The 15,072-nt window shown below is 52.4% G+C and overlaps 1 protein-coding gene across 2 annotated transcripts in view; it reads right to left on the bottom strand.

Annotated features, from left to right (window-relative positions):
• Ttyh2 (tweety family member 2) overlaps positions 1–15,072 on the bottom strand; it is a 44,681-nt gene that overhangs the window by 9,330 nt on the left and 20,279 nt on the right. For both annotated transcript variants that reach the window (XM_006970435.4, XM_076543674.1), the window contains 9 exons: positions 13,665–13,885; positions 9,480–9,575; positions 8,983–9,055; positions 4,131–4,200; positions 3,809–3,864; positions 3,057–3,149; positions 2,695–2,787; positions 1,289–1,431; positions 496–681 (listed from right to left, as the gene is read on the bottom strand). In XM_006970435.4, coding sequence (XP_006970497.1) covers positions 496–681; positions 1,289–1,431; positions 2,695–2,787; positions 3,057–3,149; positions 3,809–3,864; positions 4,131–4,200; positions 8,983–9,055; positions 9,480–9,575; positions 13,665–13,885 — 1,031 coding nt within the window. The remainder of the gene's footprint in view (positions 1–495; positions 682–1,288; positions 1,432–2,694; positions 2,788–3,056; positions 3,150–3,808; positions 3,865–4,130; positions 4,201–8,982; positions 9,056–9,479; positions 9,576–13,664; positions 13,886–15,072) is intronic.

Below are 15,072 nucleotides of genomic sequence, written 5' to 3'. Positions count from 1 at the left end.
TATAGTTCCTGATGTTGTGGTGACCCCCCAACAGTAAAATTACTTCATTGCTACTTCATAACTGTGATTTTGCTACTGCTATGAATTGTAATGTAAATATCTGATATGCAGGATATCTGACATTCCACAGATTGAGAACCACCACTCCAGGGGAACCAGGGAAGAGGCTGCTAACAAGGGACAGATGCCAGGAGCACCATGGCTTGGAGAAGTGCAGCTTCTCGGGCCTGGGACTGCCCTGGGGGCTTGGGACAAAAGTCCTCGACTTGACACCTGTAGTGCGCTTTTCTCCAGCATACATGGCTGTGGAGGGTGACTAGATGCTCCTATTGGGCAACCCGTGACCTCTGATGCCTTCCATCCTGCCTGTGTTTTGGGGGACCAAACACTCTGTCTATAAACCCAACCTCACTCCAGGGCTGGGAGGGCTACGCTGCCCAGCCTGGGCATGGGAGACCCGGGGGGTGGGGGGGTGAGGAACGCTACTGTGCGTACATGTACTCGGAGACAGGGGCATTGGAGATGGTCTGGGCGGGAGGCTGAAGGCTGCACTGGCTGCCAAGGCCGCTGCTGTAGCTGCAGAAACTGTGCAGTTGCCCTCTCATTGGGTTGTGGGCTGCGATGCGCCGAGCTTGGGGGTTGAAAGGGTCATCGTCGTCAATGTCATCATAGTCTCTGTCCCTAGAACAAGATGTAGAAGTTGGCCAGCGATGAGGGGTGAGGCAAAAGGTCATGGAGTCCTATTATGTTCCTCAACCTCTCTTCCTAGGACACTCTCAGGCCATATGCATCTTCTTCAGCATCTACAAAAGCATGGTTCTCAGAGGTACAACTTACTCCACCTGACCCCAATTCCATAGCTACCTCTTCCAGGCAGTGCACCATACTGGCTGCATACATGGTGGTGGGGAGGGGGTCCACTCACTCTACCTTGTCCATCCATGAGGTCCTGAAATCTAATCTCTGTCTCTCTCCATAAGGAGCCTGTAAGTTCCATCTTAACAGTAATATCTTTGACCCTCCCTGCCATTTTCTGGGGCCTCTCTCTCATCATGTCACCTTGCAAAGTCTTGACTAGGAAGAAGAGCAAGGGATACTGGACAGCGTCAGGAGGGTTGCTTTTGCAGGGACCTATTTTAACCCTGGAGAAATCCAGCCAGCCTGCTGGGCTGAATGATGGACCTTCTGCTGTCTTCCTTTGTCTTGGGTGACCAGCTCATTGGTGCCCCCCCCCCCCCCGCAGAAAACCTCCATACTTCACGGGGCCACCTCCTTTCTGGGATGATACCTGTTGATGAAGTATTTCCATGCCCGAGGCCCTGCACAGGTCAGGGTGGAGAAAGCCAGGGCTGCCAGGATGGAGAAGAGACCAAGGAACAGCAGGCCCTCAATGCCATCGTAGCAGATTCCAGTGAGGGCATCCAGGTAGTCCTGGGGAAATAGGGACATGTCACTGCAGAGGGATAAGTGGCAAAGCCTGGCATCTGAGCCCTTCCATGGAAGCCCCTCTTCTTCCTGCCTTTGCCTACCATCTTCTGGTTGCTCCCCACCCAAAGCACAGTTGGCTGCCTTTTAGGGTCCCCACTCTAGAGACACCTGACAACTCCTTGGGACAGACTGCTCTACAAAGATTTGCTGACCTCCTACTGTACCGGAGGCTGACTTCAAACCAAACATATGAGGTGGTAGCTAGTTGTGGAACTGGAAACAGGTTACACCCATAACTCTTTCATTTAAAAAAAAGTTTATTATTTTATGTCTAAGTGTATACAATGTGTGTGTGTGTGTGTGTGTGTGTGTGAGTGTGGGCATACATGGGCTGTAGCACATGTGTTTATTCTAAATCTATATGGTTGTGGAAGATGTTGACATACATTGGCTCACTGCTTGGGGATGAGGTGCTCATGTACCCCCAGTGTCCCTTGCATTATTGTATGTATATGAGGTTAGGTTTTTGGGTCTTTTTTTGTTTGTTTGTTTGTTTTTGTTTTTTAGACAGGATCTCACTATGTAGCCCTAGATGACCTGGAACTCACAGAGATCCACCTGCCTCTGCTTCCCAAGTGCTGGGTATTAAAAAGATGTGGCATCATGTCTGGCTTTCCCTCTCTCTCTTTCTCTCTGAGATAGAGCTTCACTATATAGTCCAGGTGGTCTTAAATTCATGATCCTCCTGCCTCAGCCTCTAAGTACTGGGACTACAAACATGCACCAGCATGTCTGGTACATTGTATCCTGGCAATGAGATTGAAACACTGACTTGCAAGACAAGGAGATGGATGGGTTGACCAGATGGCTAGGAGTCTAGGCAATGGGTAACTCTTTAGGTCAGTCAGTGGGTAACTATATATTTATCATTTAGGTCAGGGTCTTCCAATGCTCTAAAACTAACTTGCCCAGCCTTCCTTGGTTCTTATCCTAAGTTCTGGGGTACTCCCCTGCATCTGTCAGAGAGAATCAAGAAGCCAGGCACCTCCTTCCACTTCTCACTACTTGGCTTCAACCTCATTCCTGGGCCTGAAGGGAGCCCAGGGGCTCTTTTTCCTAGGTCTTTGCTGGCTTCTCTCTAGGAACATGTGCCCTGCTGGTGTACCCTCCACCCTCCACAGTCAGCCACCTAGTACCTTGTGCAGCCCTCGGCAAAGTGTGCCCTGATGGTGTACCCTACACCCTCCACAGTCAGCCACCTAGTACCTTGTGCAGACCTCTGCAATCCAGCATGGCAGTCAGCTGGTGCAGGCTGGTCTCAGAAGAGTTTAGCAGAATCTGGATGCCAAGAAGGTCTTTCTGAAGTAGGAGGAGGAAAAGAGGAGGCAGAGTGAGCAAATGGGGAGGGCGTGCATACAAGATTACAAACAGCAGCTGTGCAAAGAGGCCTTTTGATAAGAGGAAAGGACCGAGCCGCGGGGAGCGGGGCATGCACAGCTGGCAGAAAGCTCACCCAAACCTGGCTGGGTACAGGTCGGAGTGTGGCAGAGGAAAGGGTGGATGGGGGTGGGGTTCAACTAGGGCTCTCCTCCTCCCAACACAGCTGCGGTAAGCAGCAGCCCCCTTACCTCTGCTGTAGGAAAGAGGGGTACAGCAAACTGCAGCAGGCCTACAACTTGGATCTGCATGGTGGTCAGTGAGCGCTGGAAGATGGTCAATGACTGGGTGGAGAGACCACAGCCTCCCATGAGAATCCATTCCCCACAAGTCCCACAGCTACCAGCAGGCTTGTCCCCCGCTAGCCACACCACCATCAGGCAAAGGTATAGGAAGGGCAGGTTGTACCCACTGTGAAGGGCTTCTTGGACTCTGAATTCAGGGGACAGGCACAAGGAACTGGATTCCATTGGTGTGGGAACACCAGACCTTAACTCATAGAAGAAAACTGTTCCCTAGCATTCAGATCCCGAGCCATCTGGTCAACCCAACCACTACGGCACGATTATGCTCCTCCCCCATAAGATGTCTTTCACTACATCCCTCGGGCATTTTAAGAGCTCCACAGTCCTCTTGCTTCTCACTACTCAGATGTGGTCCTCATATGACATGGGAATTGTCATGGGGCTTGTGAGAAAAGCAGAACCTTGGGATGCTGTGGGATGTAGCTCTCCAGGGAGGTGAACACTTGTGAGCATAGGAGGGAGGTATAGAATGCAATAACCAAGAGTGAAGCCCCCTTCAGAGGATGCCTGAGAGAGGGGCCACAGTGAAGCAATGCCCAGCTGTCCACCATCCTGGTATGTGGTGGGGCTCAGGGTCCAGAGAGAGGGAGGTGATGAGGGACTGTGGGAAGGGTGGAGGTGTGCTAGGGTGGCTGTACCTGCTGGAAGGGGCTGCTTAGGCTCTGACTGCAATGCAGGTAGTAGCGGGTCACCTCTGCAAAGCAACAGCATCAGTGTCAGGAAGCTCACAGGAAACCAGGCCCTCTGCCCGCACAGTGGTCCAGCCCCCTCCCTTCTTTCCTCGAGCTCCCAAAGAAGGCAGTTTTCCAGAAGGCGGCCCAGTGGTCTAGAGAAACCTAAGTCCGGGGTAGGGAGACGCTTGGTGACTACAGGAAGAGGTAAAGTGTAGGTAGTTGGAGCGTATAGGCTTAGCCTGAGCTTGGGGAATATGGTAAGGACACAGGCCCCAGAGGACATTACCTGAGCTGATCTGGTTCCGGGTGTTGTTTAAGATGTAGATGTCAGGAGCCATGCAGAAGTCACTGGCGCTCTGAGTCATGGAGATAGGAGTGGGTAGAGGAAGGTCAGACCCTTGGGCACCGGCAGGAGTGAGCCTGGCTCCTGTTGCCCTGGTCACTTGATCTCTAGCTCAGTCCAGGGTAGAAAAGAGGCTGGGTGCCAGATTATCGGGTTTGAATCCTGGCTCTGTCCTTTCCTACCTGTCACCTTGGACAAGTTGTTCCTTTTGTGTCTGAGTAGTCTCACCTACTGTGTGGACACGATGACACCGTTCACCCCACATATGACTATTAACCCAGGGGCAGCTGCAGGTGCAAGTCAGGGGTGGTTTTCCTTTGCTCTCGGGCTTATCTGCTCTTCTCAATGTATTCTTGCCATTGCCAAGCTGCACACTCCATTGGTCAACCTATGGAAGGTCCCCAACTTGCTTTTCTTTTTTCTTTTCTTTTTTAAAACAAAACAAAACAGAATCTAATGATGTAGCTCTATTTATCCTGGAGTTCACTATGTAGATCAGTCTGACCTTGAACTCACAGAGCTTGGCTTGCCCTCTGCCTTCTGAGTACTGGGATTAAAGGTGTGCACCACCATGCCTGGCTCCGACTTGCCATCTGAAGGGTGAGACTAGGAAGAAGTTCATCTTGGGGCCTGTGGGGCCAGGTTTCCATTGCTGAGACCAGGGGCAGGGAGTCAGTGGAACAGGGTTGAAGTTGGAGCATGGCCTGCCTGAGTACCACTAAGGCCAGTGTGGCTGCATGAAGGAGGAGTGGCAGGGGGTGCCATGCTCTGAGCCTAGAGCTGATACAGGGTGCCGTGGAGAACTGGAGAAAAGGGGCACTCCGCCTTTCAGAGCGGCCAGGGCAAACTCTGGCTCTGATGCCCCATCCTAAGAGGCTACCCACTTCTCTGATGCATGATCCCTGAGCATGGAGCTCCTTCAGGTGGTTCTGCGACATGAGGGGCACTCTGTCCATTGCAGCATCACCCCTCACCCACTGAATCAATACACAGGTTTTGAGCTCTTCCTAGACGTAGGCATGGCTTTAGGACTAGCACTTGTCAGGGGCATGGGTTTGTGTCCAAGAGAAAAAAAAATGTGTGTGTGGGGGAGCGTTGGGGATCAATAGGCTCCTCTAGATTCAAAACCTCTCCAGAGCACCCTGACATTCATCTCCTTCCTCACACAAACACGACCACCCTCCTCCCAACATGTGCAATCACCCACATGCACTCAGGACTGCAGAGGACGGTTTTATATACAAACCGCTAACATACATAATAAATCAGCAAGCCTATTATTATCAGTTAGAGCTGCAGCACCAGCAGCCCCGGTGTGTGCCCACACCCCTTGGCTGGAATAGCAGAGATGGGGAGCCAGGCTGGGGTTGCTGGAGAGAAGCCTTGGTAAACAGAGTAAGGTCATTGTCTTTGAGTCACACCTCAAGAAGCCTAGGATCCAAAGAGGGGGAACTAGGAACCCATTTATGAGGCTTTACCAATGCTGAGGCTTCTCTTCCTTCTCTGCTTCGGCCAGGCCTGAGCTTTAACCCACATCTCCTGGGAAAGTGGGTTAAGATATCGTGGGGGTACATGGCTTACTGTGAGAGGCCAAATCTATCAATGAAGGTGATAGTGTGTGTGTGCAGCATGTGTGTGCATAGGCATACATGTGTCTATGCATTATGAGTCCATACATTATTCATTCAATGGGAAATAGGATGAAGGGTGACCAGTGCAAGTAGGATGGGTGGGAGAAGCTGCCAGAGGCTAGCTCAGGTGAGCTAGCCCAGGTGACGGTTGAGCCTGTAGGAAGTTCCCGATTATCTGAAGGGGTCATCCCTGTGCCCCGCACATGGTGAGAACTGTGTTAGAAGCCAAGATGGCTACTACACATTGAACTACACAGATGTCACTGTGTACCATCTGAGGCACCGGGTACTATCATTCTCCCCATTTTACACAGGAGAAAACTGAGGCATGGAGAACTTCAGTAACTTTCAGGAGGTTCTGCTGGGAAGGGGTGAAGGGATGCCATGGCTAAGGCTGGGGGCTCTAGCAGCTACGCTCCTGCCTCTGACCCTGGAGGTGGGCCCGCTGCCCCTCAGGCCTGCGTGCTCTGGGAGTGTTCTGTCCCCCCTCCTGCAGCCAGAGCAGTGTGGAGACTCCTCACCAACTCCTGATCTCTTCCTTCTTGGCCCTGCCTCTCCTCTGCCCCAAGAGCCCTGGCACCTCAAGTTTCTCTGTGGCTCTTACTGACGACATCGGGGTGGCCAGGAGGGCCAGCAACGAGGGCCTAGGGCCGCAGGTCTGGAGGCTCTGAGCTTGGTTCCCCCGTTCCAGCCTCCCCTCCACTCAGCATGGCCCGGAATAGTCCGTGTCCATACTCTGTCCTATGGATGCCCTGCCTGTTGGACAGGTTGGGGGAAGGGTGATGGTGTGAATCTAGCCCCACTGCCCTCAAAATAGGCCCCAGAGGGCAGGGTGGCAGTGCAGGAACACAAAAGCTCTGCACAATGACCCCTTGACAGCTGGTGGCCTTCCCCCACCCTCCACAGCTCCTCTTTACCCCTTTTCCTATTAAAATGCCACAGCGGCCTCAGCTCTGTCAAAGACCCATTCAGCGCCCTCACACCCGCCTCTCCTGCACAAGGGCCTTAGGAAAGGAATTAGGGAAATGGCACGGCTCCCAGCTCCCTGGCATTCCGTGGCACCCGGCTGCAGATGAAACAGCCCGTGGGTTCCTTGAACGGCAAGATGCCTGATAGGAGAAGCCCCTGCTGGGAGGGAGCCAGCTCCCAAGGGCAGCTCACGGTTGCAAGCTGGATGCCATTTCTTCTTCAAAAGGCAGAGGCTGTCCGAAGTGGGACCCAGCCCCATAGGCTCGGCACGGAAAGCTTCCCTGCGCCTGCACTTGTCTCTGGAGAAGAGGCTGCCAGCCAGGCAGCTGTGCCCATCACTCCGGGCAGCGGAGCCCCTCCCCACACTGTTTACAAGCTCCCAGCTCCAAAGGCCACCAGGATGCCTGAGCACAGCCTGGGCTCCAGCACTGTCTTTTTGGCATCAGTCCTTGCTTGGTGTGTGGTCACAGCACAGAACGGGGAGATGAGAAATACCAACACTTCCTTGTGTTTTTGTTGGTTTCGAGGTAGGATCTCACGTAACCCAAACTGTCCTAAACTTACAAACCTCCAGCCCTTAACCGGCCTCAAGTGCTGGGATAACAAATGGGCACTATCATGGCCAGCTGATGCAGTGCTGAGGATAGAACCCAGGGTGTGGTCTGTGTCAGCAAGCACCTCACTAACTGAGCGTCCCCAGCCCTCCCTATCGCCTTTTACAGTACCAGAGCTCAAACCTGCAGCTTCTTACTAGGCAAAGGTTCTGCCTCTGGGCTGTTTCCAGGGTTACCCTCCCCCACTTAGATTTATTTTATGTGTATGAGTTGTGTGTGTGTGTGTGTGTGTGTGTGTGTGTGTGTGTGTGTGTGTGTAGTGTGTATGTCTGCTGTCCTGTCCAGAGGTCAGAAGAGCGCATAGAATCCTCTGGAATTGGAGTTATTGATGTTGCAAGTCATCCCGTGGGTGCTGGGAATGGAACCTGGGTCCTCTCAGGAGCAGAAGGTGCTTTTAGCTGTCTCTCCAGCCCCACAGCCTCCCAGCCCCTTTTAAAGACAGGCCTTACTAAGTTGCTCAGGCTGGACTTAAATTCATTCTGTAGCTCACACAGGCCTTTGATTTGCAATCCTCCTGCCTCAGTCTCCAGAGTAGCTGGGGCCATAGGCTTGGGTCACCAGCACTGGTTCATTAGTACTTCTGAATCAGCCTCTATCAAAAGTGGCAGAGCCAGGTGGCACCAGGGGCCGTTTACCCTGTGGGTATGACGGACAAAGTGCCCAGGACCAGAGCTCCTAGCCAGGGACACCAGGCAAGGTGTGATGTGGGTAAGGAGGAGCAGGAGCAGACTGCAGGGTCGGCTTACAGCCCTCAAATCAGAGTGGTCCCTTGAAACCTCCTAGTACAGTGCATCTTCCCCAGCACGTGGCAGTGGTGCCCATGTGCATGCATGTTCGCACAGGCACACGGCCACATACACACAGAGAGCCAGCACCTATAACTAGTGATTCACACCACGTCACGATGATGATCCGCCTACAAGTTCATCTTCCACTGAGTGACTGTCAACACGGAACATCATGCCCCCTGAGTTTACAGCCCAAGGAACACAGCAGACCCCCCTCTCCCCCCTCTTCCCCCCCCCCCGCACCCCCCCTGACCCCACTGAATGAGTGAGCGCTCAGGCAGCTCAGCTCCAAGATCAATGATTTTTTAAAATATATCCTCATACAGGAAGCCCCTCACTTTCCCATGACATTTGAGACATCACATTCAGAAGCACACACGTGTGCATTTCAGAGCACGTGTGAGTGTAAGGGCAACGGGACTGCAGGGACAGAAGGTAGGAGATGCCACCTTCTACGTACCTGGTGTCTGGAGGGTGGTAGAGGAACCCACCCAGCTTCCACCAGGTTAGCTCTTCACACTCACACGGAAGCTACCTGGCCACCCACTCATTCTCTGCATGCCCAAACAAGCAGTGTGTCTTGGCTTGGCTCTGTCCCCCAAGCCCTGTAACTTTGGACAAACCCCTCCCTGTCTCTGAGCCAGGCCAAAGCGATCCAAGCCTCTTTAGTTCTAAGCCTCTGGGATGGTAGGTAAGGGGCTGAGCCCGAAGCTGGCCTGTCGGGGTCTTTGAACAGGGCAGGACAGACGGACTGCCTTGGTTAGACCAGCCACCCCCCATCTCCTCCACTCACCACTGCCGCGGCGGTGTCAGCAGCCAGGGAAGCCCAGCTGAGGATCAGGGTCAGTACTCCACAGCACAGCATGCTAGGAGAGAGGCAGACACTCTGGGGTCTCCGAAGGGTGGACAGCAGGAGGTCATTTGGAGAGCAGTCATCCTACCTGAATTCAGCATCCTTCCTCCCAGCCAGAGCGGTCATGCACTGACCCCCTACCCTACCCCACCTCTGCAATGCACTGACCCCCCACCCCACCCCACCTCTGCCATGCACTGACTACTCCCCCCCCCACCTCTGCTAACAGCTAGGAGAGGGCTGTGGATCCCAGCACAGAGACAGCTGGAGTGTGGGACATTGGACACACAAGGAGCTCCTGCCTGCAAGGGAGCTGGGTGCTGAGGAGGGGTATCCTGGCTACCACCATTCGCAGGGCCTGGCTAGGCCTTCGCTTCCTTCTAGAGGTGGCTCCTAGTTCAACTCTTGGCTTTAGGACCATAAACAGGGCTACTCACGAGGCTAGAAGACACTTAGAGCGTCTGGCCAGTCCCAAGCAGGTGACAAGGCAGATGACCAGGTCCAGGATGAAAAGAAGGAGGTAGGAGAGCCACCTGGGTGGAGGCAAAGAGAAGATGAGGATTGGCAGAGCAGATCCCCCCATACACACACACACACCTGCTGCCCTTGGGAGGCCAGAACAGCAACCCACGCCAGCGGGAGTGTGGGACACAGGAGCGCGATCCAGAGGCTGCGGGCCCTCAGGGGCTCAAGGAGCTGCACCTGGAACTCTCCTACCTTTCATCTTAACCATCTGGTGGAATACCTACACCAGTACTGGGCGCTAGAACTTTCCATCAAGGTGGAAACAGTCTACATCTCTATTGTCCACGCTATCCGCCACAGATGCCTGCTGAGAACCTGAGATGTGAATTATGTAAGGGAGAAAAAGAGGCCAAGTGTGGTGGCAGACCCCTGGAATTCCAGTTCTTGTGAGTTCCAGGCTAGCCTGGGCTATACAGCAATCTCAGCCTACTCCCACGAAGGATATGAATGTCTCAGTTTACTCAATATCACCATTTTTATGACACTGGGGAGCAAGTCCAGGGCCTCATACATGCTAACCAGAGTTCTGCCATTGAGTACAGCCCTGTCCCCCAGTCAAAATTTTAATACACTTTGACATACATAGTTAGAAGTGTCCATTGTGGACTGCATGGCTCTGTCTCTGCAGCTCCCGGTTGCTTTGTTTCAGAGGGCAGATCTGGTAAGGCCTGACATTACAGTCACAGATCTGAGAGAACTCCCGAGAAGCCCCCTTCTTTGCTGGAGGCCTGCCTGTCTGGGCCGAGGCCTCCCATCTTGCACACCTAGCCTGTGTGGATTCACAATGTAGTACGCCGCAGAGGTTTCTTCAACCAACATTTGTGCCAGACTCTGAGCTTGGAGTCATGATGCCCGTGTGAGAAGGCTTGCTCCTGACTATCATATCAGGGAGTTCAGATGGAGCGAGGGTCAGTATGCCCTCATCTAACTTCTGGACCTCCCCCTGAGCTTCTGGAGAAAGCTGTCCTATACCAACTAGAGACTGTGGCATGGCGCTTTCCTCACATTTTTTTGTTTTTAAAGTCGGGGTTTCACGTATTCCAGGGTGGCTACAAAGTCGATATGTAGCCAAGGATGATCTTTAACTTGCGATTCTTCTGCCTTCACTGTCTAGGTGCTGGGATTACCGGCGTGGACCACCACACATGTTATGTAGTGCTGGGGACTGGATGTCAGGGTGCAAGTAGGACACGATATGACTGACAGAAAGTGACAAGAGGCTCTGAGGAAGACGGAGCAAGTTGGAGGTCCCCAGAAGCCAAATCAGATTCTGTCTTTGTGAATGGAGGTTTGATGCTTAAAAGAAGGGGGCTTAATTGAAACCCTCGGCCCCTGAACAGTGCAACAGGTACCCCAGGGCAGGTCTCTGGGGTCCCAGAAATGGGGCTATGGCTTTGGGACATGTATAGAGCTTGCCTGCCACTTCCTGGAGGCCACCAAGGAGCCAATTTTCTTAAGGTCAGAGTTGAAAGGAACTTTGGAATCCATCTAGTGTTAGTGTCTTCTGCTACAGATGAGAAGGTCAAGACTCATGGTGGCTAAGATTTCCAGAGCTTCATGGAAACCTTACACTCTCCTTCCTTCTAGAGACATAGCCGCCCCCTCCCCGCCCCCCGAACCCTCCAAAACATGGGTTCCACACTCCCAACCTAAAGATGGGTTGCTCCTTCCGTATTCTCTCCCATCTGCAGGAAATCCACATGCAGACGGGCTCCTGACCCCTCCACAGATGTGCTTTCACAACTTCTGTATCGACTGCTGCCTGTGTGAGCCGTTCCTAGAAACAGCTCCTGGGCGGATGTGTTCTCCCAGAGGAGCCCCTGGGAACTGGGGGAGGGAGCTCTCACCATGAACTTGGCTTTTGCCTGATGAATAATGCTGCTGGATTCACCCCTCACCCCACCACATCCGGTATCTGCAAGCCAGTGTCCACATCTCAGCCTCAGGCAGTAACTCTGCACGTTATCTCCTCTGAGCTGGAGCTGGACATGTCTCCCCAGTAAAGTGCTCCGATGGGAGTGGATGGCCGGCATAACAACGGTTGGAAAGCCTTTCTGGGAAGGCTCCCCAAGAAGCCTGTGAGCTACAAACACAAGCAGAGTTGGGAAGTGACCCTCAGCATTGGGGAGCTGCAGGGGCCTGTTGAACTCTTCTTGCTCCTTAATCTGATCTGAATAGGAAGCCTCTTTTGATATATAAAATCTTTACGCATTTCATAATGGTCTTTACTAAAATGCCCACAGGATCAGCCAGATGCACTCAAGGAAAGGAGCCATGTCAATAAGGACACCCCCTAGGGATATTCCACTGGTTCTGATATGGTGGCAGATCATCTCCTCAGAGCTGGCAGTTCCTTTCGGTCCCCTGGGGAGGAAGGCATTTTGCCTATGTCTTAGAAGAGTAACACCAAGAGCCCTTCCATCTAGAATATCTGACATCAAGGAAACTCGAGGTCTGGGGGGGGGGAGATAGGAGCACCCCCTGGATCCTGAAGTCCCACATAGAACTTGGGACTGGGTGAGTGCTTCCCTTTGGGAAAGGGAGTCTGATGGGGGAGGCTTTGAGCATTTCCTCTGGATTCAGCCCAGCAGCAGCCTGCTGGGTGGGGCTTTATGATATAATAAGATACAAATCCAGAAAACTATGAGCACACTGTGCAATGTGGGGGCAGAGGCTCTGATCTTCCTCAAAGCTTGAAGAGGTGCCAAGTCATTTGGGTGAGGGACACTTGTCATGCAAGATCCACAAATCTGTTCCACCCTGTGTCTGTGATACTGGACTAGTGACCCTTTGGGCACAATGATGTGCGTGTCACACATGCACGCACATTATATGAGTGCATGCTACCACTGGGATGAAGGCCAGCCTAGGACAGAGACAGCTGTCTCCTTCCTTGGCTCTCAACAGTGACCTTTCTGAGACCCTGTGTTCGGGAGGAGGGCAGCCAGTCTGTGTCTAAGACTGAGTTTAGTGACTTCACCAGGGATGGGGTTACAGATGGACATAAAGAGATGTTACAGGCTGGACGAGACAGAGATGAGTGTGGATACCTAAGTGAGGTGCTGTGGTCATTAATCTTGATTGTCAACTTGATGGGACCTAGACTCACCTAGGAGACAAATCTCTGGGCACATCTGAGAAAGTTTTTTTTTTTTTAAACTCTCTGTGTGTGTGTGTGTGTGTGTGTGTGTACACATGCATGTCACAGTACATGTATAGGTCAGAGGACAACTTGCAGAAGCCAATTTTCTCTTTCCATCATGTGGGGTTCTGGAATTGAACTCAGGTTGTCAAACTTGAGGTCTTTACCAGCTAGATTATTTCAACAGCCCAAGATTTTTTAGATTATATTAATTGAGGTAATATGCTGGCTGGTTTTATGTCTACTTGACACAAGCTGGAACCTCAATTGAGAAAATGCCTTCACAAGGTCAGGCTGTAGGCAGTCCTGTAGAACATTTTCTTAACTAGTGATTGATGGGGGAGGGCCCAGCCCATTGTGGGTGGTGCCATTCCTGGCCTGGTGGTCCTGGGTTCTATAAGAAAGCAGGCTGAGCAAGCCATGGGGAGCAAGCCAGTAAGCAGCACCCTTCCATGGCCTCTGCATCAGCTCCTGCCTCCAGGTTCCTGCCCTGCTTGAGTTCCTGCCCCAACTTTCTTTGATGATGAACAGATGGGGAAGTATAAACCGAATAAGCCCTTTCCTCTCCAAGTTGCTTTTTGGTTATGGAGTTTCATCACAGCAATAGTCACCCTGACTAAAACAGGTGGGAAGAGCCACTGAATAATAAGGACAAAGCTTCCTGACAGGGGATGTCTGGGACCAGCTGCCTCAGGCCCCTTCCTGCTGCCATGGCATCCCCATCATAATGGACCACACTCTCAAGCTGTGAGCCCAAATGCCCTCCTCTTCCTTTCTTCCGTTGCTTGTGTCGAGATATTTAGCGACAGCAAAGAGAAAAGTACATAATAGATGTAGAGGTGAGGGGCGCCCCTCAGCACAGCATTGCTGAGGTGCTACGCAGTGAGGCTGTGGGGAGTGGCTGGGTCTGCATCTATCACTACTTGTCTCTCCCACTGCCTCCCCGGTTCCTCACCTGTAGTGTTCCACATAGGCAGTCTGGTGGGACAGCTCAGTCAGCTGCATGGTGACCTCCCTCCACACGGGCAGTCCCGAGAGCTGGTTGACAACGTTGCCTGCCATCTGCTGCATGAACTTCAGGGTCTGGATGTAGTCGCCCCGAGCAGCGAAGATCTCGTTGAGCCGGGCCAGGTGCTGTTCTAGGTCTACCTTCATCTTCTGGGTGTTTCCAGACACCTAAGGGAGGTAAGGAAGGGGCTCGGGTCTGGTCCTGGGAGAGCTACTGAGAAGGTCTCTGCAGGGAGAAGCAGCAATTGGCCAGCTGGGCTTGAAGGGCTGTTTTACACAGACAAACCCTGGGAGCTCATGAGCCTGCTGCCCCAGGGAAGTGGCCAAGGACAGAGGTCCTGTGCCTACTGCCATCACGTGGGTCTGGAATGTTCCCCAAAGATCCATGTTAAAGGCGTGGCCACAAATGGTGATATGGAAAGTGGTAGAATGTTTAAGAGGTGGTTAGGTCTGTGATGGGACTTCAGGCCATTGGGGAGTACCCTTCCTCAAAAAAGACACTGGAATTCTTTCTTTGCTTCTGTATACACTGAAGTGAGCAGCTCTGCCCATCCCATGGGCTTACCATGGCCTCTCAGATCAAAGGCTCCAAAGCAAAACAAGCCCCTTTCCTTCCCTGTCTCTCAATTTCATTTTAAAAACCATTTTATTTTTGAGACAGGTAGCCCAGGCTGGACCCCAACTTGCTATGAAGTTGAGAATGACTTTGAGCTCCTGATCCTCCTGCCTCCACCTCCCAAGTGCTGGGATTACAGGTGTCCAAACCTCCTTCTTCATCAATCTCAGCGGTTTGTTATTGTGCTGGAAGGCTGACCCCTAGACCCACAGCAGGCTGACCCTGCTGTTCTAGCTTTCCCCAGCTTTGGCTCTCCAATCCAAGCCTCACCGCAGCCTGGGGTTCTCTAATCTGAAAACCCAAATCTTCTTAGCACGCTAGCAGTAAACTGTACAAATAACTCCAAATATAAACCCAAGCCCCTAGACTGAAATCTCAAACATTTCAGGTCTCCCGAATTTCAGAGAGGTGGGGCTCAACTTGGACTCCAAATAGGGAAGCAAACGGATTCATTTTTCTTCCCTGAACATTCTCCTAAAGTTTGAATCACTTGGGATTATGAAATCAAAGACTTAGCGCCCCAGGCTGCCACCTTGTGCTTTAGTCCAATAGGGCTCCCAGGCGCCCTACAAGATAAAGGGTTTGTCTCTCAGCTAGAATCAGCTCATAGTGTCCCAACCGCAAGGCAAGGCAGAACAATGGGGCCTTGAAAACAGAGAACAGATGCTGTCTCCTCCCAGCCTGGCCCTGGGACAAGGAGGAGGAAATGAGTGTCTTCTCTCGGGCTCATGTCCCCCCA

Source organism: Peromyscus maniculatus, chromosome 8, assembly GCF_049852395.1.
Source record: "Peromyscus maniculatus bairdii isolate BWxNUB_F1_BW_parent chromosome 8, HU_Pman_BW_mat_3.1, whole genome shotgun sequence".
Classification (NCBI taxonomy): Eukaryota; Metazoa; Chordata; class Mammalia; order Rodentia; family Cricetidae; genus Peromyscus; species Peromyscus maniculatus.
The sequence above is the reverse complement of the archived record's forward strand: the minus strand, read 5'-3'. Positions and strand labels throughout refer to the sequence as shown.